The following is a 21,901-nucleotide window of genomic DNA, read 5'->3' as shown; positions in this document are numbered from 1 at the left end:
TGCACCCTGACTAGGTTAGGTAATATTTACATATGGTTTCACCATCACTTTTTTTCCACCTGGGCCCTTAAAGCCAGTGAAAGACCTGAGTTAAAACAGCACAATCAGATTTCTTTAATGTGAAATATCCAACACAATTATCTACCTTTGGCATATAATTGTGTGTTAATTAACAACCATATCCCTCTTAAAAATAAGCTGAGAAAACAGATGGCTAGGTAGGCTGTAACTAAGTTAAAAAAAACAAATGTGTGTTTTTGTTGAAGATATGTTATCACTGTGTGGCAATCCTGTTAAAAGTACAAGTAAATTTGAAGGGGCTGCTCAGGTGGGGTGTTTTTAGTGTTTGTGGGAAGTTCTGACTTGCAAAACCAGCATTATCAAAACAACATAATCAAACTTAAAGAAAAACAATAAGCATTAATGGGGTTACCTGCATCTTTTATATTCTTGCATGAAAAATGAAATGAAGTGCAATAAAAAACCAGCCTGACTCTCTTAGGGAGGTGAGTTGTTTTTCTGATTTAGACAGCACATAAATTGCCCAATATTCTAAATGAGAATAATCAGCTGCTCTCATCTGCCTTCAATAGGCATAGGCCTGTTATTTTATAAACCTACTGTAAGTGTATGTAAAAAGAGTTTACAGGAAGTGAAAACATTGAGGAGGTGTTGCGACAAGTATCAAAAAGTTGGAATAGGATGTAACCATCTAACGAAATTTATAATGTATGCTGAACTCAATTTGCCATTTAATTTTTGGAATTGAATTTTGGGGGACGGTGATGTGTGATCATTAAGAATAATATGTGTTATGCCTATTTTTGATTTTTTTGTTTTCCTTTTTTTCCCCTCTCTCACTTTCCTTGCCAGCCTCTGTTAAAAAGGTTGAATGTTCATCATGTGTGTTGCTCGCAGGTGAACACATAACAGGACAATCTGCACACAGATGTTTTATCATATATTTTGTCTGGGTGTATAATTTAGCGCATTCCTTTTTGCAATTAAGATGCCATTCATGTACGTATGTCGCCACACCTGCACCTTGTTGTTAAATTTAAGGTCAAGAACGTCAGAGCAAGGGAATGACACACACACTTATATACTTGTTGTATATCATAATTCAGATAATTGGTAGCATTATAGTACAGCTGTAACTAAAGGGAAGCAACATTCTTTTGAGGGCATACCAGCTCAGGTTAACTTTCTACAAGGTGTGACATTAAGCTTAAAGTCAGGTATTTGACAACAGATGACATTATTTTTTTTTTAACTACTGTTTTTAAGAAAGTAAAATAAATGATGCACGTTTACAAAATCAGTTTTAAACAGTTTTACAGCCACAAGCTGTATGGAACAAAAAACATTCATGAAGTTTGGTTCTGTAATGAATTTATTATAGGTCTTCTGAAAATATGGCCAAATCTACAAAATATACATACAGTAATTCTAATATTTGGTCAAATGTCCCTTGGCCTTTTTTCACCTCAATTAGGTGCTTTCCATAGCCATCCACAAGCGTCTAGTAGTCCTCTGGCTGAATTTTTAACCACTTCTCTTGACAGAATCATTGAAGTTTAACTAAATTTGTCAGCTTTCTGGCACAAACTTGTTTCTTCAGCACATTTCACATGTTCTAGATGGGGTTCAAGTCAGGACTTTGGGAAGACCATTCCAAAACCTCAATTCTAGCCTGATTTAGCATTCCTTTAAAATGAGAGCAGTAGAAATAATTGGAACTCAAGACTGCCATGATATACATTTTCTTTAATGTTCACTGGAGGTTAGTGTGACTATTTTTAGGCAGTACTATGATAAACTGTGTCTAGTGATTTCAGTGTGGAAGTGTCTGTGTGCATATACAGAATTTCACTATAACCTAAAACTGACAATATATTCAACTGAATAATTGTAATTCTGATTTCAAGAGAGAAGCATGGCTGAAGCCTCTGTAGTACACCCATTTTAATTCTCACTTTTCTTGTGAGCTCTAACACGTGTTTTAAATGAACGCTTGTCATCCAGCCAAATGCCCAGGAATTTGTAATCTGTGACGTGCTCAATTTGGTTTCTCTTTAGTGACTGAATGCTGCAGAGGTAGTGGTCTAATTGGTCTACGCCCAAAAAGCCCCTCACACACTTTGAATCACACGAGGCATGGTAAACTTCAAGATTGAAGTCCTAAATGAAAAAGAAAGTTCCTTTGTAAGTTAGACCCCCTTTACTTCAGAAATAGAGATGGAGACATGAGTTGATGGAGAGGGTATAGTAATGCCTCTTAGAGATTTGACCACTTTCTGGAATTGTGCTGAGGTATTCTCACAGTCAGACAGATTTTTCAAATAGTAGGTAGATTTAGCCCTTTTCACCAGTACAAGTATTATTCTAAAACGTCTAAAAGTTTGGCAGTTCCCATCTCCAACGGTGGATCTAGCCAGCACCCAAGCTTTATTTCTATCTTTTTTCAACCCTGAATTTCTTAACTGGGGTATGTTATGATAATAGTACATTTTATGTATAATTTGTGTTATACTGTAATGGAAAGAAAACCAAAAGCTTATACTCTTCTAAGAATCACCGTGTGTTTAATGTGATTGATATGGTTTAATTAGCTGTCTTTAGGTGGAAAAAAGTTCCAAGTTGAAGGTAAAGAGTTGCATTTAGAAAAAAATAATTCCTACAAGTACTACATTCCCATTGTTAAATGAACTTAACACAAAAAACACTCATGAAATTGCAAATAAAAAGAATGGTGATATTTGCTCATTGCTGACAGATATAGGAGCTTGCGGAATATAAAATGATGTGCAAACTTTTAGGGCCAGTCACAGCACTTGCAGCTATCTCGAAAGACCAAATTAGTTTGGCAGTTTTGGATCCAGGTGATGCCGTTAGCACAATTGTAAAAGGAACTTGGAGCATCAGGTTTGGCATAAAGCCCAACAATCTTTGTTGCACAGAAGTTGTCTGGGATGTTGGATGAAGCAGTGGTTGTAGGTGTCGGACCAAGTGTAGTTTGAGGTGGATCTTTTGTGGTAGACAGGGTCCCTGGATTTGTGGTGGTTTCTGGTGTGGGAATGTTTGTAGTGGTTTCTGGTGTGGGAATGTTTGTAGTGGTTTCTGGTGTGGGAAGGTTTGTGGTGGTTTCTGGTGTGGGAAGGGGAGGAAGATCTGTAAAAGAGATTGTAAACTGTTAGCAGTCTGCACAGTCAAGACAAGTCAGCAGAAGGAAAGAGATTAATGCTCTGTGGAATATAAAAGACACATTTTATCTCACAATATACACCTAAAGGACACAAAGGTAAAAGGACTAACTGATAAGGGAAACACATTGGTCATCGTGTCAGTGCCTCAAGTTCTTTGCCACCGTTCTTAGGCCAGTCCTGAGCAATTTCTGCATTTTTCCTGCTTAGGATGCCACTGCTATTAAGTAGTGATGTTGCCATGAGAGGTTGTACTTAGTATGCAGCGGTGATTTATTAGGTGGGCTTGTATGGTCCACATGAATGCCAGAAGCCAAGGTTTCCAAGCAGAACATTGTAGTGTAAGGAGATGGTCAATGTTATTGACTTCCAATCCTAGTCCTTTTTAGGATTGGCCTAAACGTTGTGTAATATTTTCTTACCTGGAACTAAAAGTGAGCGTAGGTGGTTGATGAGGGGATAGTTTCCCTGTCCACAGAACTGTCCATTGAAGTCATCCAGATCCAGAGACCAGACAAAAGCTCCTCCAATTCTGTTGTCTTTTAGGTAACTGACCTGAACAAATAACAATAGAAAAAACTTAAGCAACAATGTACTGTATGCACTTTAACATCATATTTAACATGACTTAGACATCCGGTATTTTGCAAAATAATTGATTAACACTTTTATTGACTTTGACTACCTTAGTTGTTAAACTTTCTTTGTTGTCATATCCAACCCACTCATTTTGTTTGATGGCGTATGGAACTTTCTGGTCTGCAATCAAGTGGACAGTGGCCCCTTGAAGAAAAGTGCAAATCTGACAAAAGGTTGAAATTTCAAATTTTAAACCAATGGATTTAAGCTCTGTGGTGACTTCATAAAAATCCTTTTTAGATTTTATCAGTGACACTGACAAAACATAGACTGACAGTTAAACTCAAAGAATCGTTGCCAGTTTCACCTCATAATAGGACAGAACTCCAGCCTGCTTGGTGAAAGTACCAGCAGAAGCAGGACCACTGGCTGGTGCGCCAACCTGACTGGACTGAGTAGACAGTCGAAATGCTCTCCCGTATGTAGCAATGCCCATGTTTAGTTTTTCTACAGGTGCTCCCTTGTCCCGCCAATACCTCATGGCAAAGTCCTGAAATGTGAATAGAGATACATAGCAGTCAAATTTCAAATGTAGCACAAATGTTATCTTAACTTTCAGAAATCAGCAAAAGACAATGCACATTAATGCATCTTTCCATTCACAACTTTAAGGAAAAATATTAGAAGATATAATAGTAACAATAATAATAACAGTTGGTGGCACTAATTCTCTACCATTGTGGAAGAAGAAGGTACAATGAGATGACATAATTAAAAGAGTGGCAGTCAAACCTCAAACAAAGAAAAGGCCAGATGGAAATAGGACATTTTTGTTTGATTTGTGTATTATTTGAGGAATGTTGCAGCCCGCTCATAGGTAATCACAGATCTTAATGTATTCCTCTACTGCTACTGTTTACCTTTCTAGTGGAGCGGAAACTTCAGTGGACTGATAAAGTCACATGCTTCATGTACACCATAAGTAAATATTTGAAATATTTCAGTGTTCATTTTTAAATTACCAGTGATTCCACTCATGTTTTTGTATGTGCAACTGAAATTACGCTTAAAAACAGATGAATTGAAATGCACTAACTGGAATTGGATTATGCAGATAAGAAATGAATCCCTGTACTCACAGTATTGAAGTAAACATGGTCCCAAATGTCTTGGGATCCCTTGTATAAGGGGCTATGATGTCCTGTCACACTCTCCCAGGTGCCATGAAAGTCATACGTCATGACATTAATGAAGTCCACGTACCTTATGAAATGCATGTTAGATCAAATTCACCAAAACGTGATAAGAGATATTATGGGGAAAATATAAGGAACAATATATCCCTGTACTTTGCCAACTCTGTGATTTCATAAGCAGCATCAATGGTTCTTATCCCAGCAGACACAGCAGTAGAGATCATTAATCTGGGCCGGTTAGTTGCTGTCCCCTCAGCTGCATAAGCCTCTAGCAGCTCCTGTAGAATCATGTCAAGTCACTTAATGGTTCTGTCAAATATAAGTTGAGCACCAGAACAGTAATTCTGAATCTGACCTTGCATAACACTGTGAATCTCTGCTTGTCCTCTGCAGTGGGGTATTCCCAGTCCAGATCAAGTCCATCAAAACCATGTTTTCTCAGTAGCTCGATAGAAGACTGGACAAATGTGTTTCTGTTGTCTTGTGTTGACACCATTGTAGTGAATCTGGATCACAAAATAATTTTTAATGCTACCAATAATACTGACCACTTAGATATTCACACACTTGTGTGATTATTTTCCAGCAACCTTGGTTTGTTTCACATAATGTAATGAATGTATCAGGTATAAATATTTCTGTTGGTTGGACTATGTTTAAGTGTAAATTGCCATTATTACGTAGTTTCCAACAAATTACGTCACATATTTTGTTTGCACCTGCTCATGAAATTATGTTTATTTTGTTATCAGTTACAAGCATCTCACATTTTTGCACGTGCAATGGCACAATTAAGGCATAAATCTTCTTCTAGTAACTTACTTTCCTGAGCTCCAGCCACCAACTACTAACAGGGTTTTCAGCAGTGGATTTCTGCAGGGGCATAATGTTTAGAAAAGAGCATTCAACAAACACAAAATTCAACATAATTTCCATCATACTTAAAGGTCAAAACACTGACCTGGTTTTGAGTCCATTAAAAGATTCATAGTTTTGTATGTCAGTTTCAATTCTGGGAACCAGCTCATGTTGGTCGTTAATGTCAGAAAAGGCATAGATCAGATGGGTACACATGTTTGGATCGATATCTGAGACCCGGATCTTCCCATCTTCAGTTCTGTACTCGGCAAAGCTGTTATAATAACACACCAGCCTGGTGGAGGAGGCTGAAGCATGTAGGAAAATCATGGCACTTTAATTTCTTTTTTTGAAGACATCAATTATATCAGGATCCTTGTTTACGAACAATTATTGGCTTGGGGACATTATAAAACCTCTAGAAGTATTCTTGATTATGAGAAATGCATGTCATAAACTTACCCAAGCTGGCAATGAGCAAGCAGAGACCTTCAGAAGAGACAGATTTGGTCAGTGTGGGGTTAAAAAACATACTTAACAAGTCAGTTCATCCAATTACAATTATTAACGCTTGTAGTTTTGTGTTTTGTTACATTAGAATAGCCAACATTTATATTGCTTGTTACTAAGGGAATATTACTATTCTTTTGTTAGTACCACCTAATAAGGCCCATACTAAGCAAAGCATATTAAGATTGTAAATCATGTACAACAGCTTCCTAACTATCAATACGCAGTCATAGTAATAGTAGGAAGTTATTGAAGGAAATATGGCCAAGTAGTTTTAGAATATGTAAAGCCTTTATAATGACTAATAAAGAGCAAATATGCAACTAATATGCATGCTAATAATGGATAATATGAGTACCCTTATATAAAGTGTTACCAGAGATGTGAGTGAATTTTCTAACTACAGTTTTAAACTGTAAAACAAACAAACAAACTGTGAAACAAAACAAACATTATCTCTGGCAGGGCTAGATACCAGTGGAGGTAAATAAGAAAATATGTGTTATGTGTTGATGTAATTTGGGTAAACTGCCCCCTGATGGAAATATTTAATTGACTGTCATGCCTTACCTGCAGTTAGAGTGAGCCTGTACATTTTCTTTACTGTGTGGATAAGCAGAAATAGATGTCTAATTGCAGCAACAAAAAAAAAACTAACAAAAAACAAAACAATAAAAAAATTCAAGTCAGACATACACATACCATGACAGATCATGTATTGTGAAAAAAATGTTGCATAGCACATGGTTAATACTAAGCATACAGGGCTCAACATCAGCACCAGCAACTAGCCAAATGTGGGTAAAATATGCAAGTGGCTGGTAGATTTGCTTTACTCACCAGCCAAAAAACAAACAAACAATGGGAATCTACATATTTGCTGTCGATTTCCATTGCTTCACATGTCATTTGGCCAGACGAGAAAATAATACATTTTGCACCCTGTAATTTGAAAGTAAACTGAGAATACTGGCAGGAAAATGGAACTCTGAAGTTGAACCGGCTTAAAAAATATTTTCTCAGTGATCAAACAGCCTCTGGAATCATTGAAGAAACTTAAAAAGTCATAATCAAAACTTTAAAATTGATTGAATTGAAAAAAAGCAACTGTGTGACTGTGATCAGGATGCCCCTGTAAAAAAGTGAACCAACCCTGAATAAATACAGATTTTAAAAAAAAATCTGTAGCTTCAACTCTCCTCCCTGAAATTTAGTTAAACTAGCAAGTTAGTGGGGAATAGAGCAGGTATAGCAATATATATAGGATCAACTAAGTGGATATGTGGTTAAGTAAAATCAGATTAAAAGGAATACTTACAATGATATCAGTGAAAGAAGTGTATACTGTCTCTCTACTGTGATGGATGAGCGATAAATGTCTGGCTGTGAAGCTTTGAAGTGGGTAGACAGCTGACGGGGTGTGGCAGTTAATATACGGTTAGGATAATTAATGTTACCTAATGCCAGACTCTGAATTCCAGTTGAATTCATTGAAACCACTTCTCATTTTGGTTTGCACCCACTGGGCAATTTTCATACCCATATTTATTATTAATTAATAATACACTGCCCACACTGTTGTACATAGTATGTATATACGAGTATTTCTATTTCTTACCTTTTTATTATATTGTTTATTTTTTACTATTATTGTTTATTGTTATATTACTGTCCTTTGGCTGCTGTGACGCACAAATTTCCCTTTTAGCGGGACTAATGAAGGAATTCTGATTCTGATTCTGAATAGCATGATACCACCGTGTTTAAATTTCTTCCTGTTAGGACAGGGACTGAGAACCCAGCAGTCATCAGTTTTAATATGCAAAACTCATTAAGATTACTCAAGGGCTAACTTTTGAGCTAACTTTGTAGTTCAAAATGGCTGGCAAACAGCACAGTGGTCACATTTCACATTATAATTTCAATTCAAATGCAGAGTTGAACCAGAGATGTTGCGATTACATGGTCTACATCTTAAAACTGTAGACGATCCTCCACCTCTGTGCTATGTTTTGACACGTTGTGGTGTTGTTGTAATGGACTGCATTGTATTGAAAGTTTCTTAAACCCTGCCTACCTATAGAAACAATAAGATCAAAACACCTTACAATACAGTTACAGCCATTACTAGAGCCAAGTCTATATTTTTGTAAGCAGCATTGAATCATACCAGTGACACCCTCACTAGGTTAGGCAATATTAACATACTTTGAAATATCACTTTTTCCTATCTTGGCCGCTAAAACCCATTAAAGCACTTGAGTTAAAATAGCACAACCAGAATTCTTCAGTACGAAATAATCAACACTGCATTACCTTTGTGTTAATTTACAACCCTATTGCTCATAAAAAAGAAGCTGAGAAAACAGATTAACAGGGCTGTCTTGGCTGTAACTAAGTTAAACAAACAGATATGCAGGTTTTTGTTGAAGATATGTTATCTCTGTGTGGCAATCCTAGAGAGTAGATTGGAAGGGGCTGCTTGGATGCAGTATTTTAGTACTTGTGGGAAGTTTTGACTTGCAAAAACAGCATTACAAATCAAACTTAAAAGAAAAACAATTAGCAAAATAAGGGGTAGCTTAATGCATTGAGGAGATGTTACAACAGTATTAAAACATTTTTTTTAACTGTCTAACCAAATTTATACTGTACAGCAAATTCAATTTATAATCTTGTTTACTTGACACTATAAAGTAGCTAGAATTGAGTTTTGGCGGATAGTGACGTGTGATCATTAAGAATAATGTGTGTTATGCCTTTTTTGGTTTGTTTCTTTTGTTTTCCTTCATCTCTCTAACCTTTTTTTTTTTTATCTCACATTCCTTGCTACCTTCTGTTTATACAATCACAAGTGGTGTGGCGACATACATAAATGGCATCTTAATGCAAAAAGAAATGTGCTACCTTATACACCAGCAAAGATATCTGCAAATTCAAGCCCAGTGAGCAGAATGTTCTTAATCACCCTCTGCTGCACCTTGGATATGCATCTCCCTTTAAGTCACACAGGCCCACCTTGTTGTTAAATTTTAAAGGTCAACAAGAACGTCAGCGCAAGTGCGTGACATACACACTGCTATACCTGTTTTGTGAAGATGACAAGTTTCTAATCTCATAATTCAGATAAGTGGCAGCATTACAGTAATGCTAACTAAAGGGAGGCAGGGCATAACACTTAATGTAACTTCTTACAAGGAGAGTCTTGCTACTGACAGGAATGAAGTTTGACAATAAGCTTTGTAAGGCAGGTGACAGGAGTTGACAAATGGTTAAGTTCACTGCTGTGAAAGTACAATAAATGATTTGCATTTGCAAAATCTTCAGATTCTAACATTAGCATATTTACAGTATAGCCAAAAGGTTATTTTTGTCTCTTTTGTTAAGAGTTTTAAAAATCAGCTGGAGGTTAGTGTGACAGACCGACAAACAAACGGACACAGCTGTTACCACAACATCTTTGACCGAGGTATTTACCTTGGATGTTTTTATTATCGTAAGTATACACTAGTATACACTATGACCATTATGATAATACAGTAGTATATTGTAAAAGAAAGACACCCGGAGGCTAATGCTCTTGCAAGGCTCACCATTGTGTGTTTAATGCAATACATAAGGTTTAATTAGCTATCCTGAGTGGAAAAAAGTCGTAATTCAGATTTGAAGGTAATCAGTTGCATTTAAGTACCCCATTCCCATTGTTAAATGAAATTAACAGAAAAAGACTGATGAAATTGTAAATAAAAGAATGGTGATTTTTGCCCAGTAAGAGCTTGTTGAATGTAAAATGATATGCAAGCCTTTAGGGCCAGCCACAGCACTTGCAGCTATCTCGAAAGACCAAGGTAGCTGGGCAGTGTTGGATCCAGGTCATGCCATTGGCACAATTGTAAAAGGAACCTGGGGCATCAGGTTTGGCATAAACCCCACCAGGCTTTGTTGCACAGAAGTTGTTGGGACTGTCTGTGGGTTTTGATGGAGTGATTGTAGGTCTAGGACGAGGTGTGGTTTGAGGTGGATCTGTGTTGGTAGACGAGGTCCCTGGATTTGTGGGAAGGGGAGGAAGATCTGTGAAATAAATGGTAAATTATTAGCAGTCTACACAGTCAACGTTAACAGAAGTTAAGAGATTTATCTCTGTGGATTATAAAGGAAATATTTTAATTCCCAAAAGTTTTAACAGTAGAAGGACTAACTGGTGAAGTGATCACATTGGTCATCTTGTTACAATCCAATGTCATACTAGAAACTCTGGGGTCTGGAATATATGTGTGCCACTTGACACGCACCAAAAACTGCAGCAGACAAGTACATCCCCTCAAGGCAACAGCACTCATGCAATGACCCACTTTTCAACAGCCAAAAGACTGTCTCTCTACCATGAAAAAACGTTCCAGAGCAGCACCAACATTTTGCTGGTCTGAAAGCAACATCTGATGTAATGATATGACTATATGATGGCTCTCGTGCCTGTGGAAAAGCAAACCTGTTCTTGGAAGGTTCACAGGTTGATCCAGCTCTATACCAGCATTTAGTTTGCTTTGGTCATAAGGGGTTAGAATTCAAGGCAATGACCTGACCTCCAAATTCCCCAGATCGGATTTAAAGTCTCTGGGAGGTACCTGAAGTAGTCCAATCAATTGAGGCCCCACTTTGCAATCCACAGAACTCAAAGCACCATCCGCCAACGCCCTGGTACGGTTAGGTTTTCACAGATCATGCATGTCCAATGATTGCTCGAATGGATTGGAATTTGGGGAATTTGGAGGCGGAGGGTGTAATAGGTCTGCAAGGGTGTTCAGGTGGGTGGTAATGTCAAGTGGCATCAGTGTGTAATTCTTTCTTACCTGGAGCTAAAAGAGAGCGTAGGTGGCTGATGAGGGGATAGTTTCCCTGTCCACAGGACTGTCCGTTAAAGTCATCCAGATCCAGAGCCCAGACAAAAGCTCCTCCAAATCTGTTGTCTTTTAGGTAACTGACCTGAACCAAATAGAAAAACCTCAACAAGGATGTACTTATGCACTTTAACATTGCATTCATATGAACTAGACATCAGGTAGGCCTAACTTGCAAAATAATTGAGCAACACTTTAATTGACTTTGACTACCTTAGTTGCAAAACTTTCTTTGTTGTCATATCCAACCCACTCATTTTGTTTGATGGCATACGGAACTTTCTGGTCCGCAATCAAGTGGACAGTGGCCCCTTGAAGAAAACCACAAATCTGAAAAGAGAGTTACATTTTAAAGTTCAAACCAATGTATTAATGCTCTCTATGATGACTTCATAATAAAATAAAACCAGTTTTTATATTTATCAGCAACATAGTTACTTATAAGAAAATTAGACTGACAGTTAAACTCAAAGAATTGTTGCCAGTTTCACCTCATAATAGGACCAGAAGCCGGCCTCCCTGGTAAAAGTACCAGCAGAAGCAGGACCACTGGCTGGAGCTCCAACCTGACTGGATTGAGTAGACAGTCGAAATGCTCTCCCGTATGTGGCAAAGCCCATGTTTAGTTTTTCTACAGGTGCTCCCTTGTCCCGCCAATACCTCATGGCAAAGTCCTGAAATATGATTAGGAAGAGTTACGCAGAGGTCAAATTTCAAATGTAGTGCACATTTTAAATCAGCAAAAGAAAATCCGAAATAATTTGTTTTTCCATCTGCAACTTTTATGTGACAGTCGGTGGTGATAGTTCTCCAGATGTGGTCCATTAAGCCAATGCAGAAGAAGATGGCGCAATGAGAAGGTGTGATTAAAAGAGCGGCCGTCAAACATAAAATGAAAGAAAACGGGATGTGCTGGAAGTTGGTCGATAGTTTATGTCAATGGACTCCATTTCTATATTAAGCTTTGCTACTGTTGCTCTCTGTTAGTGGAGCTGAGAGAGGCATTTGAGAAAGTCACATCCTTTGGATTGTTGCAGAAAATCTGACCTTCAGGACCTGAGTCCTTCAGACAGAAATCCACAGTACAGCAGCATTAAACAACTGTATAGGCTTGTGTATGCAACTGAGAGAGACGGGGAAGGTTTCATCTTAATATAATAACCTCCTCAATGATTGTCAGTATTTCACTTTACATTGCTCCAGTGGAGCAGAAAGTTCAGTGGACGATTAATTCCCATGCTTTATGTCATTGTCAGGATTAATTTGCAAAAGTTCACAATTTTTCATCGTCTTTACTTTCCCAGTTTTTCCAGTAATTTTTTTGTATGTGCCAATTGAAAATACATTTAAAAACATGTGGATGGAAATGCATGTACTGAGAAAGCAACCAAAAGACAGTTGAAATAAGATAATCCAGCTAAAAAACTGAATTCTGGTACTCACAGTATTCAAGTAAACATGATCCCCAACCTCTTGGGATCCCTTGTATAAGGGGCTATGATGTCCTGTCACACTCTCCCAGGTGCCATGAAAGTCATACGTCATGACATTAATAAAGTCCACGTACCTGATAAAATGCATGTTAGATCAAATTCACCAAATCATCATAAGAGCATATCATTGGGATCATGTGTGGATTCATAATTCAGTGTACTTTGAAATCTCTGCGATTTCATAACCAGCATCAATGGTTCCTTTCCCAGCAGACACAGCAGCAGAGATCATTAATCTGGGACGGCCAGTTGCTGTTCCCTCAGCTGCATAAGCCTCTAGGAGTTCCTGTAGAATCAATGGAAAGTCACTTCATGGTTCTGTTAAACATAAATTGAGCACCAGGACAGTAATTCTGAATCTGACCTTGCATAACAATGTGAATTTCTGCTTGTCCTCCAGAGGACTTCCTCTTGCAGCGGGGTATTCCCAGTCCAGGTCAAGTCCATCAAAACCATGTTTTCTCAGTAGTTTGATAGAAGACTGGACAAATGTGTTTCTGTTGGCTTGTGTTGACACCATTGTAGTGAATCTGGATAGCATTCAGGGAAAGAAAGGTGATCTAAAGAAGATTGTACATACAGTACATTGATCTTTATTGATTTTTTTCCTGATAAATATCTTACTTTTGAGTCCCAAAGTTCCAGCCTCCGACTGCCAAGAGTGTTTTTAGATTTACATTCCTGTGGGAATATCCAAATTAAGTATCTAGCTATGATGATTTTTCAGAGATAATGCTTGAAGGTTCTGGACAGACCTCTGTTTGAGTCCATTAAAGGATTTATAGAGTTGCTCATCATTCCACTCTATGGTGACCAGCTCATTTGCCCCGTTGATACCAGAAAAGGCATAGATCAGGTGGGTACACAGGTTTGGCTCAATGTTTAGAGGCATAAACTTCCCCCTGCCAGGTCGGTACTGGGACCAGTTGGTGAAATAACAAACCAGTCTGGAGGATGAGACTAATCATTGGAATGACAATTATTTCATTAATCTTTGAGGAATAATCAATGACTCAACATTTAACAATTATTCTTTGCTCAGTTGTGGAGTAATGACTCACCCAAACTGCCAAGACAAAGACAGAGACCTTCAAAGTTACAGGTTTAGTTAGTAAATATCAGGTGAAAAACTGATTTTGAGAAACCATTTTAAAGCTTTTCTTCGTGCCTTACCTGCAATTAGAATTAGCTTGTTCATGGTGGTTGTACCTGGATGAGCTCTTGTCATGCCAAAAAAATCCAGTGAATGGGTCAGGGGTTGTCTTTGTCTTACTGATGAAGAAATAAACAAACCATGACAATCATTAACCAGGAACAAATATGGTCTAACCAAAAGGTTAGCACACTAACCTGTTGCTTCATCGTTAACCAAATAACAGAAACTGAAAAAGACCTCACAAATAAAACTCAACATTTTATCATATTCTGTTGTTTTAAGGAATCTCTCAGGACACGTGCAGAAGACACGGGGTCTCCATAGGCTACACAGGAACAAACCAACTTGTGAGCATCTCTCTACTCTGATGGATGAGCGATGAATGTCTGGCTATGAAGCTTTGAATTGGGTAGACAGCTGATGAGGTGTGGCAGTTGATATATGGTCAGAATAATTAATGTTAACAAATGCCAGACCCTGAATTCCAGTTGAATTCACTGAAACAGCATGAAACCGCCATGTTTAAATTTATTCCTGTTAGGACAGGGACTGAGAACCCTGCAGTCATCAGTTTTTATATGCAAAACTCATTAAGATTACTCAAGGGCTAACTTTTGAGCTAACTTTGTGGTTCAAAATGGCTGGCAAACAGCACAGTGGTCAAATTTCACATTATAATTTCACCATGAAAGCTTTTTACTGTGGAATTTAGAGCAGAGAGAAATGAAATGCAGAGTTGAACCAGAGATGTTGTGATTACATGGTCTCCATCTTAAAACTGTAGATGATCCTCCACCTCTGTTTTGAAACGTTGTGGTGTTGTTGTAATGGACTACATTGTATTGAAAGTTTCTTAAACCCTGCCTACCTATTGAAACAATAACATCAAAACACCTTACAAAACAGTTACAGCCATTACTAGAGCCAAGTCTATATTAATGTAAGCAGCATTGAATCATACCAGTAACACCCTCACTAGGTTAGGCAATATTAACATACTTTGAAATTTCACTTTTTTCTATCTTGGCCCTTAAACGCTAAAACCCATTAAAGCACTTGAGTTAAAATAGCACAACCAGAATTCTTTAGTACGAAATAATCAACACTGCGTTACCTTTGTGTTAATTTACAACCCTATTGCTCTTAAAAAAGAAGCTGAGAAAACAGATTAACAGGTCTGGGTTGGCTGTAACTAAGTTAAACAAACAGATATGCAGGTTTTTGTTGAAGATATGTTATCTCTGTGTGGCAATCCTAGAGAGTAGATTGGAAGGGGCTGCTTGGATGCAGTATTTTAGTGCTTGTGGGAAGTTTTGACTTGCAAAAACAGCATTACAAATCAAACTTAAAAGAAAAATCATAAGCAAATTAAGGGGTAGGTTAAATTTGTTTTATTCTAGCATGAGAAATGGAATGAAATGCAAAGCCTTGGACCTAAGTCAAATATCACAAATATTCTAAATCTGAGGGAAGTAGACTCATAATCAATTACTCTTAACTGTCTTCAGCATGTAAAACACAATGCATGCTTGTATCATTTGTGTTCCTGTGCATACACACTGTGATTGAATGTAAAAAGAGTTAAAGGAAGTTAATACATTGAGATGTTACAACAAGTATTAAAAAGTTGGAATAGGATTTAACTGTCTAACCAAATTTATACTGTACAGTTTACAATCTAGTTTGTGTTTACTTGACACTATAAAGTAGCTGGAATTGAGTTTTGGGAGATAGTGATGTGTGATCATTAAGAATGTGTTTTATGCTTTTTTTGGTTTGTTTGTTTGGTTTGTTTTCCTTTATTTCTCTAACCTTTTTATTTTATCTCACATTCCTTGCTGGCTTCTGTTTACTATACAATCACTAGCCGGTGTGGCGACATATATAAATGGCATCTTAATGCAAAAAGGAATGTGCTACCTTATACACCAGCAAAGATATATGCAAATTCAAGCCCAGTGAGCAGAATGTCCTTAATCACTGTGATGGCCGCAGTAGCAACCCCACACTGAACTAACACAATAAGGGTGGTAACTCATCTATTTTATTCACTTATGTTAGGTGTCTTTACACAATACTCATAAACAAAAATAAATAACTGGACACAGGTTTTTAGTTCAATATAAAAGTTATTAGTAATTTTGGTGGTTTCCTTTTGTAGTGCACACATTTAGGTAACTTTTCTTAGTCAATTTTGCTATTTTTGTTTCAGTAATTTAAGTTATTTCATTGTCTTGGAAGTTAATAAGATATTCTTTGAGTTACCAGTTCCTGGGAGTTGCGATTTAGTTCCTGGCTGGCCAGCAAAAGGAGGCCGAGCTGCATCAGCTGGAGTTAAATAATGATGGCTGCTAAGTGAACTGTACCATGGGCCTCCTGCATCATGGGGAGGGGAAAAAAATAGGTGCTAATAAGTGCTATGGTTTAAGTGCTAAGGGTAAGAACATACAAGTGCATATACTTTTTTTTTGGGCTGGGGGGTGGGAGGGAGTCATGCTATGCGGGGTCGAGGTGAAGTCTGAACAAGTGAGTCTTGAGTCTTGCGTTGCGTCTTTTGAGAGGAAAGATCGGATCCTGTGGATGTTGTAGAGGGCAAATCTGCAGGATCGGGCCACTGCGGTGATGTTGGGGGTGCAGGATAGTCCGTTGTCGAGGATTTCGCCCAGGCTCCTCGCAGTCGATGAAAGTGATACTGTGACGTCCTCGACAGTGACTGACAGGTCCATGTGAGGGCAGTCTTTCCCCGGGATCAAGAGGAGTTCAGTTTTACTAAGGTTGAGCTTGAAGTAATGCGCAGTTGTCCAAGCGGAGATGTCTGCCAGACATTCAGAGATGCGTGTTGCAACGTGGGTATTGGAGGATGGGGGAAAATGCAGAGGATAAGTCGAGGAGAATGAGGACTGATGAGTGGGACAAGTCTCTGGTGGCATGGAGTGACTCAGTCACTGTGAGGAAGGCCGTCTCAGTGGTGTGAGCAGTCCTGAAGCCTGACTGATTAGGGTCAAGGAGGTCATTTTTTGAAAGATAGGAGGACAGTTGGTTGTAGACGGTGCATTCCAGGGTTTAAGAGAAGGAATGAAAGAAGAGATACTGTAGTTGCGGATGTCAGCTGAGTCTAGGGTGGGTTTCTTTAGGAGTGGCTTTTAAAAATCAGCTGGAGGTTAGTGTGACAGACCGACAAACAACAAATGGACACGGTTAACAACATAACATCTTTGACGGAGGTATCAACCGTGGATGCTTTTATTATCATAAGTATACATTAGTATACACCATGACCATTATGATAATACAGTAATAAATTGTAAAAGAAAGACACCCGGAAGCTAATGCTCTTGCAAGGCTCACCATTGTGTGTTTAATGCAATACTTAAGGTTTTATTAGCTATCCTGAGTGGAAAAAAGTCGTAATTCAGATTTGAAGGTAATCAGTTGCATTTAAGTACCCATTCCCATAGTTAAATGAAATTAACAGAAAAAGACTGATGAAATTGTAAATAAAAGAATGGTGATTTTTGCCCAGTAAGCGCTTGTGGAATGTAAAATGATGTGCAAGCCTTTAGGGCCGGCCACAGCACTTGCAGCTATCTCGAAAGACCAAAGTAGCTGGGCAGTTTTGGATCCAGGTCATGCCACTGGCACAATTGTAAAAGGAACCTGGGGCATCAGGTTTGGCATAAACCCCACCAGGCTTTGTTGCACAGAAGTTGTTGGGACTGTCTGTGGGTTTTGGTGGAGTGATTGTAGGTCTAGGACGAGGTGTGGTTTGAGGTGGATCTGTGTTGGTAGACGGGGTCCCTGGATTTGTGGGAAGGGGAGGAAGATCTGTGAAATAAATGGTAAATTATTAGCAGTCTACACAGTCAACATTAACAGAAGTTAAGAGATTTATCTCTGTGGATTATAAAGGAAATATTTTAACTCCCAAAAGTTTTAACAGTAGAAGGACTAACTGGTGAAGTGATCACATTGGTCATCTTGTTACAATCCAATGTCATACTAGAAACTCTGGGGTCTGGAATATATGTGTGCCACTTGACACGCACCAAAAACAGCACCAGACAAGTACATCCCCTCAAGGCAACAGCACTCATGCAATGACCCACTTTTCAACAGCCAAAAGACTGTCTCTCTACCATGAAAAAAAGTTCCAGAACAGCACCAACATTTTGCTGGTCTGAAAGCAACATCTGATGTAATGATGTGACTATATGATGGCTCTCGTGCCCGTGGAAAAGCAAACCTGTTCTTGGAAGGTTCAGAGGTTGATCCAGCTCTGAACCAGCATTTGGTTTGCTTTGGTCATAAGGGGTTAGAATTCAAGGCAATGACCTGACCTCCAAATTCCCCAGATCCAGATTGGATTGAAAGTCTGGAATGTACCCGAACAAGTCCAATCAATTGAGGCCCCACTTTGCAATCCACAGAACTCAAAGGAACCACCGCCAACGCCCTGGTACCAGACACCTCAGAACACAGCAGAGGTCCTGCGTCCATGTCTGGACAGGTCAGAACCAAGTCCAGTCTACGGTTAGGTTTTCAAAGATCCAGCATGTCCAATGATTGCTCGAATGGACTGGAATTTGGAGGCCAGGTCAGATCCTAAAGTTCTTTGTCTTTTTTAGGCTAGTTCTGAGCAGTTTTTGCAGCAGTTTTCCTGCTTGGGGTGCCACTGTGTTGCGTTAACGTTAAGGGGTGTAATAGGTCTGCAAGGGTCTTCAGGTGGGTGGTAATGTCAAGTGGCATCCACATGAATGCTAGAACCCAACGTTTCCACCCAACAAGATGATCAGTGTTATTCACTTCACATCAGTGTGTAATTCTTTCTTACCTGGAGCTAAAAGAGAGCGTAGGTGGCTGATGAGGGGATAGTTTCCCTGTCCACAGGACTGTCCGTTAAAGTCATCCAGATCCAGAGCCCAGACAAAAGCTCCTCCAAATCTGTTGTCTTTTAGGTAACTGACCTGAACAAAATAGAAAAACCTCAACAAGGATGTACTTATGCACTTAAACATTGTATTTAATATGACCTAGACATCAGGTAGGCCTAACTTGCAAAATAATTGAGCAACACTTTAATTGACTTTGACCTTAGTTGTAAAACTTTCTTTGTTGTCATATCCAACCCACTCATTTTGTTTGATGGCATACGGAACTTTCTGGTCCGCAATCAAGTGGACAGTGGCCCCTTGAAGAAAACCACAAATCTGAAAAGAGAGTTACATTTTAAAGTTCAAACCAACGTATTAATGCTCTCTGTGAATGAAACCACTTTTTGTATTTATCAGCAACATAGTTACTTATAAGAAAATTAGACTGACAGTTATACGCAAAGAATTGTTGCCAGTTTCACCTCATAATAGGACCAGAAGCCGGCCTCCCTGGTAAAAGTACCAGCAGAAGCAGGACCACTGGCTGGAGCTCCAACCTGACTGGATTGAGTAGACAGTCGAAATGCTCTCCCGTATGTGGCAAAGCCCATGTTTAGTTTTTCTACAGGTGCTCCCTTGTCCCGCCAATACCTCATGGCAAAGTCCTGAAATGTGATCAGGAAGAGTTACGCAGAGGTCAAATTTTAAATGTAGTGCAAATTTTAAATCAGCAAAAGAAAATCCGAAATAATTTGTTTTTCTGTCCGCAACTTTTATGTGACAGTTGGTGGTGATGGTTCTCTGTTAGTGGAGCAGAGAGAGGCATTTGAGAAAGTCACATCCTTTGGACTGTCGCAGAAAATCTGACCTTCAGGACCTGAGTCCTTCAGACAGAAATCCACAGTACAGCAGCATTAAACAACTGTATAGGCTTGTGTAGGCAACTGAGAGAGACGGGGAAGGTTTCATCTTAATATAATAACCTCCTCAATGATTGTCAGTATTTCACTTTACATTGCTCCAGTGGAGCAGAAAGTCCAGTGGACAATTAATTCCCATGCTTTATGTCATTGTCAGGATTAATTTGCAAAAGTTTGCAATATTTCATCGTCTTTACTTTCCCAGTGTTTCCAGTAATGTTTTTTTTTGTATGTGCCAATTGAAAATACATTTAAAAACATGTGGATGGAAATGCATGTACCGAGAAAGCAACCAAAAGACAGGGTTGAAATGAGATAATCCAGCTAAAAAAATGAATCCCGGTACTCACAGTACTCAAGTAAACATGATCCCCAACGTCTTGGGATCCATTGTATAAGGGGCTATGATGTCCTGTCACACTCTCCCAGGTGCCATGAAAGTCATACGTCATGACATTAATAAAGTCCACGTACCTGATAAAATGCATGTTAGATCAAATTCACCAAATCATCATAAGAGCATATCATTGGGATCATGTGTGGATTAATAATTCAGTGTACTTTGAAATCTCTGCGATTTCATAACCAGCATCAATGGTTCCTTTCCCAGCAGACACAGCAGCAGAGATCATTAATCTGGGACGGCCAGTTGCTGTTCCCTCAGCTGCATAAGCCTCTAGGAGTTCCTGTAGGATCAATGGAAAGTCACTTCATGGTTCTGTTAAACATAAATTGAGCACCAGGACAGTAATTCTGAATCTGACCTTGCATAACAATGTGAATTTCTGCTTGTCCTCCAGAGGACTTCCTCTTGCAGCGGGGTATTCCCAGTCCAGGTCAAGTCCATCAAAACCATGTTTTCTCAGTAGTTTGATAGAAGACTGGACAAATGTGTTTCTGTTGGCTTGTGTTGACACCATTGTAGTGAATCTGGATAGCATTCAGGGAAAGAAAGGTGATCTAAAGAAGACTGTACATACAGTACATTGATCTTTATTGATTTTTTTCCTGATAAATATCTTACTTTTGAGTCCCAAAGTTCCAGCCTCCGACTGCCAAGAGTGTTTTTAGATTTACATTCCTGTGGGAATATCCAAATTAAGTATCTAGCTATGATGATTTTTCAGAGATAATGCTTGAAAGTTCTGGACAGACCTCTGTTTGAGTCCATTAAAGGATTTATAGAGTTGCTCATCATTCCACTCTATGGTGACCAGCTCATTTGCCCCGTTGATACCAGAAAAGGCATAGATCAGGTGGGTACACAGGTTTGGCTCAATGTTTAGAGGCATAAACTTCCCCCTGCCAGGTCGGTACTGGGACCAGTTGGTGAAATAACAAACCAGTCTGGAGGATGAGACTAATCATTGGAATGACAATTATTTCATTAATCTTTGATGAATAATCAATGACTCAACATTTAACAATTATTCTTTGCTCAGTAGTAGAGTAATGACTCACCCAAACTGCCAAGACAAAGACAGAGACCTTCAAAGTTACAGGTTTAGTTAGTAAATATCAGGCAAAAACTGATTTTGAGAAACCATTTTAAAGCTTTTCTTCGTGCCTTACCTGCAATTAGAATTAGCTTGTTCATGGTGGTTGTACCTGGATGAGCTCTTGTCATATCAAAAAAATCCAGTGAATGGGTCAGGGTTTGTCTTTGTCTTTGTAATACTGATGAAAAAATAAACAAACCATGACAATCATTAACCAGGAACAAATATGGTCTAACCAAAAGGTTAGCACACTAACCTGTTGCTTCATTCATAACCAAATAACAGAAATTGTGATAAAGACCTCGCAAATAAAACTTTTTTATCATATTCTGTTGTTTTAAGAAATTTCTCAGGACACATGCAGAAGACACTGGATCTCCATAGGCTGCACAGAAACAAACCAACTTGTGAGCATTATCTAAAAACTTATTCTGTCAATTTTTTTTTTTCTATTTGGTCTGTCTGACATTAAAATTGATCATGTCTTGCACTGATTGGCATGATCAGTTTCTTTAAAAAAAAAAAAGTCTATCTGTACTTTTTAAACTTTCAAAAAACCACTCCAGACTTTGTCTTGTGGTGTTAAAGTATGTTTGCCATTTAATTTTTTAATGTTCCTGGAGAATTTTAGTGGCCTTGAGGTCAGATAACTGGGGATAATGAGATCATCTTCTGTTTCTTTTGACTTCAGACAGACTTGCCATTGTCTCAATATATG

General features: G+C 38.5%; 2 protein-coding genes across 4 annotated transcripts; both read right to left on the bottom strand.

Annotated features, from left to right (window-relative positions):
* Nucleotides 1-1,375: 1,375 nt before the first annotated feature.
* LOC140999481 (acidic mammalian chitinase-like) lies at nucleotides 1,376-13,992 on the bottom strand. Of its 3 annotated transcripts, none has more exons than XM_073469896.1 (11): nucleotides 13,911-13,992; nucleotides 13,799-13,825; nucleotides 13,493-13,697; nucleotides 13,362-13,418; nucleotides 13,102-13,267; nucleotides 12,899-13,023; nucleotides 12,688-12,811; nucleotides 11,736-11,918; nucleotides 11,458-11,574; nucleotides 11,197-11,329; nucleotides 1,376-3,171 (listed from the first exon to the last, which is right to left on the bottom strand). In XM_073469896.1, the coding sequence occupies exons 1-11, from the start codon at nucleotides 13,963-13,965 to the stop codon at nucleotides 2,816-2,818; spliced, it is 1,548 nt and encodes a 515-aa protein (XP_073325997.1). In that variant the 5' UTR covers nucleotides 13,966-13,992; the 3' UTR covers nucleotides 1,376-2,815. The 3 variants fall into 3 exon arrangements, with proteins under 3 accessions (XP_073325997.1, XP_073325999.1, XP_073325998.1); XM_073469897.1 differs by lacking the exon at nucleotides 1,376-3,171 and adding an exon at nucleotides 9,802-10,417 and having other exon boundaries at nucleotides 13,911-13,991; XM_073469898.1 differs by lacking the exons at nucleotides 11,197-11,329; nucleotides 11,458-11,574; nucleotides 11,736-11,918; ... (5 more) ...; nucleotides 13,799-13,825; nucleotides 13,911-13,992 and adding exons at nucleotides 3,626-3,758; nucleotides 3,889-4,005; nucleotides 4,150-4,332; ... (4 more) ...; nucleotides 5,940-6,144; nucleotides 6,299-6,518.
* Nucleotides 13,993-17,103: 3,111 nt separating this feature from the next.
* On the bottom strand, nucleotides 17,104-21,336 carry LOC140999483 (acidic mammalian chitinase-like). The gene is made up of 11 exons (XM_073469899.1): nucleotides 21,257-21,336; nucleotides 21,146-21,172; nucleotides 20,840-21,044; nucleotides 20,709-20,765; nucleotides 20,449-20,614; nucleotides 20,246-20,370; nucleotides 20,035-20,158; nucleotides 19,247-19,429; nucleotides 18,984-19,100; nucleotides 18,725-18,857; nucleotides 17,104-17,718 (listed from the first exon to the last, which is right to left on the bottom strand). Exons 1-11 carry the CDS (start codon nucleotides 21,309-21,311, stop codon nucleotides 17,453-17,455), a joined length of 1,458 nt encoding a protein of 485 aa, XP_073326000.1. The 5' UTR covers nucleotides 21,312-21,336; the 3' UTR covers nucleotides 17,104-17,452.
* Between the last annotated feature and the right edge of the window lie 565 nt (nucleotides 21,337-21,901).

Source organism: Pagrus major, chromosome 7 (assembly GCF_040436345.1).
Source record: "Pagrus major chromosome 7, Pma_NU_1.0".
NCBI lineage: Eukaryota > Metazoa > Chordata > Actinopteri > Spariformes > Sparidae > Pagrus > Pagrus major.
The sequence above is the reverse complement of the archived record's forward strand: the minus strand, read 5'-3'. Positions and strand labels throughout refer to the sequence as shown.

What these genes read in the sequence shown, in the direction of transcription:
- LOC140999483 (XM_073469899.1), bottom strand. Translation starts at nt 21,311, where the DNA reads ATGACAAGAGCTCATCCAGGTACAACCACCATGAACAAGCTAATTCTA. An exon ending in AATTCACATTGTTATGCAAG is followed by an intron (nt 20,371 to 20,448) that starts GTCAGATTCAGA and finishes TTGATCCTACAG; the next exon opens with GAACTCCTAGAGGCTTATGC. An exon ending in ATCATGTTTACTTGAGTACT is followed by an intron (nt 19,430 to 20,034) that starts GTGAGTACCGGG and finishes ATCACATTTCAG; the next exon opens with GACTTTGCCATGAGGTATTG.
- LOC140999481 (XM_073469896.1), bottom strand. Translation starts at nt 13,965, where the DNA reads ATGACAAGAGCTCATCCAGGTACAACCACCATGAACAAGCTAATTCTA. An exon ending in TGGAACTTTGGGACTCAAAA is followed by an intron (nt 13,268 to 13,361) that starts GTAAGATATTTA and finishes AATGCTATCCAG; the next exon opens with ATTCACTACAATGGTGTCAA. An exon ending in AAGAAAGTTTTGCAACTAAG is followed by an intron (nt 11,330 to 11,457) that starts GTAGTCAAAGTC and finishes TATTTGGTTCAG; the next exon opens with GTCAGTTACCTAAAAGACAA.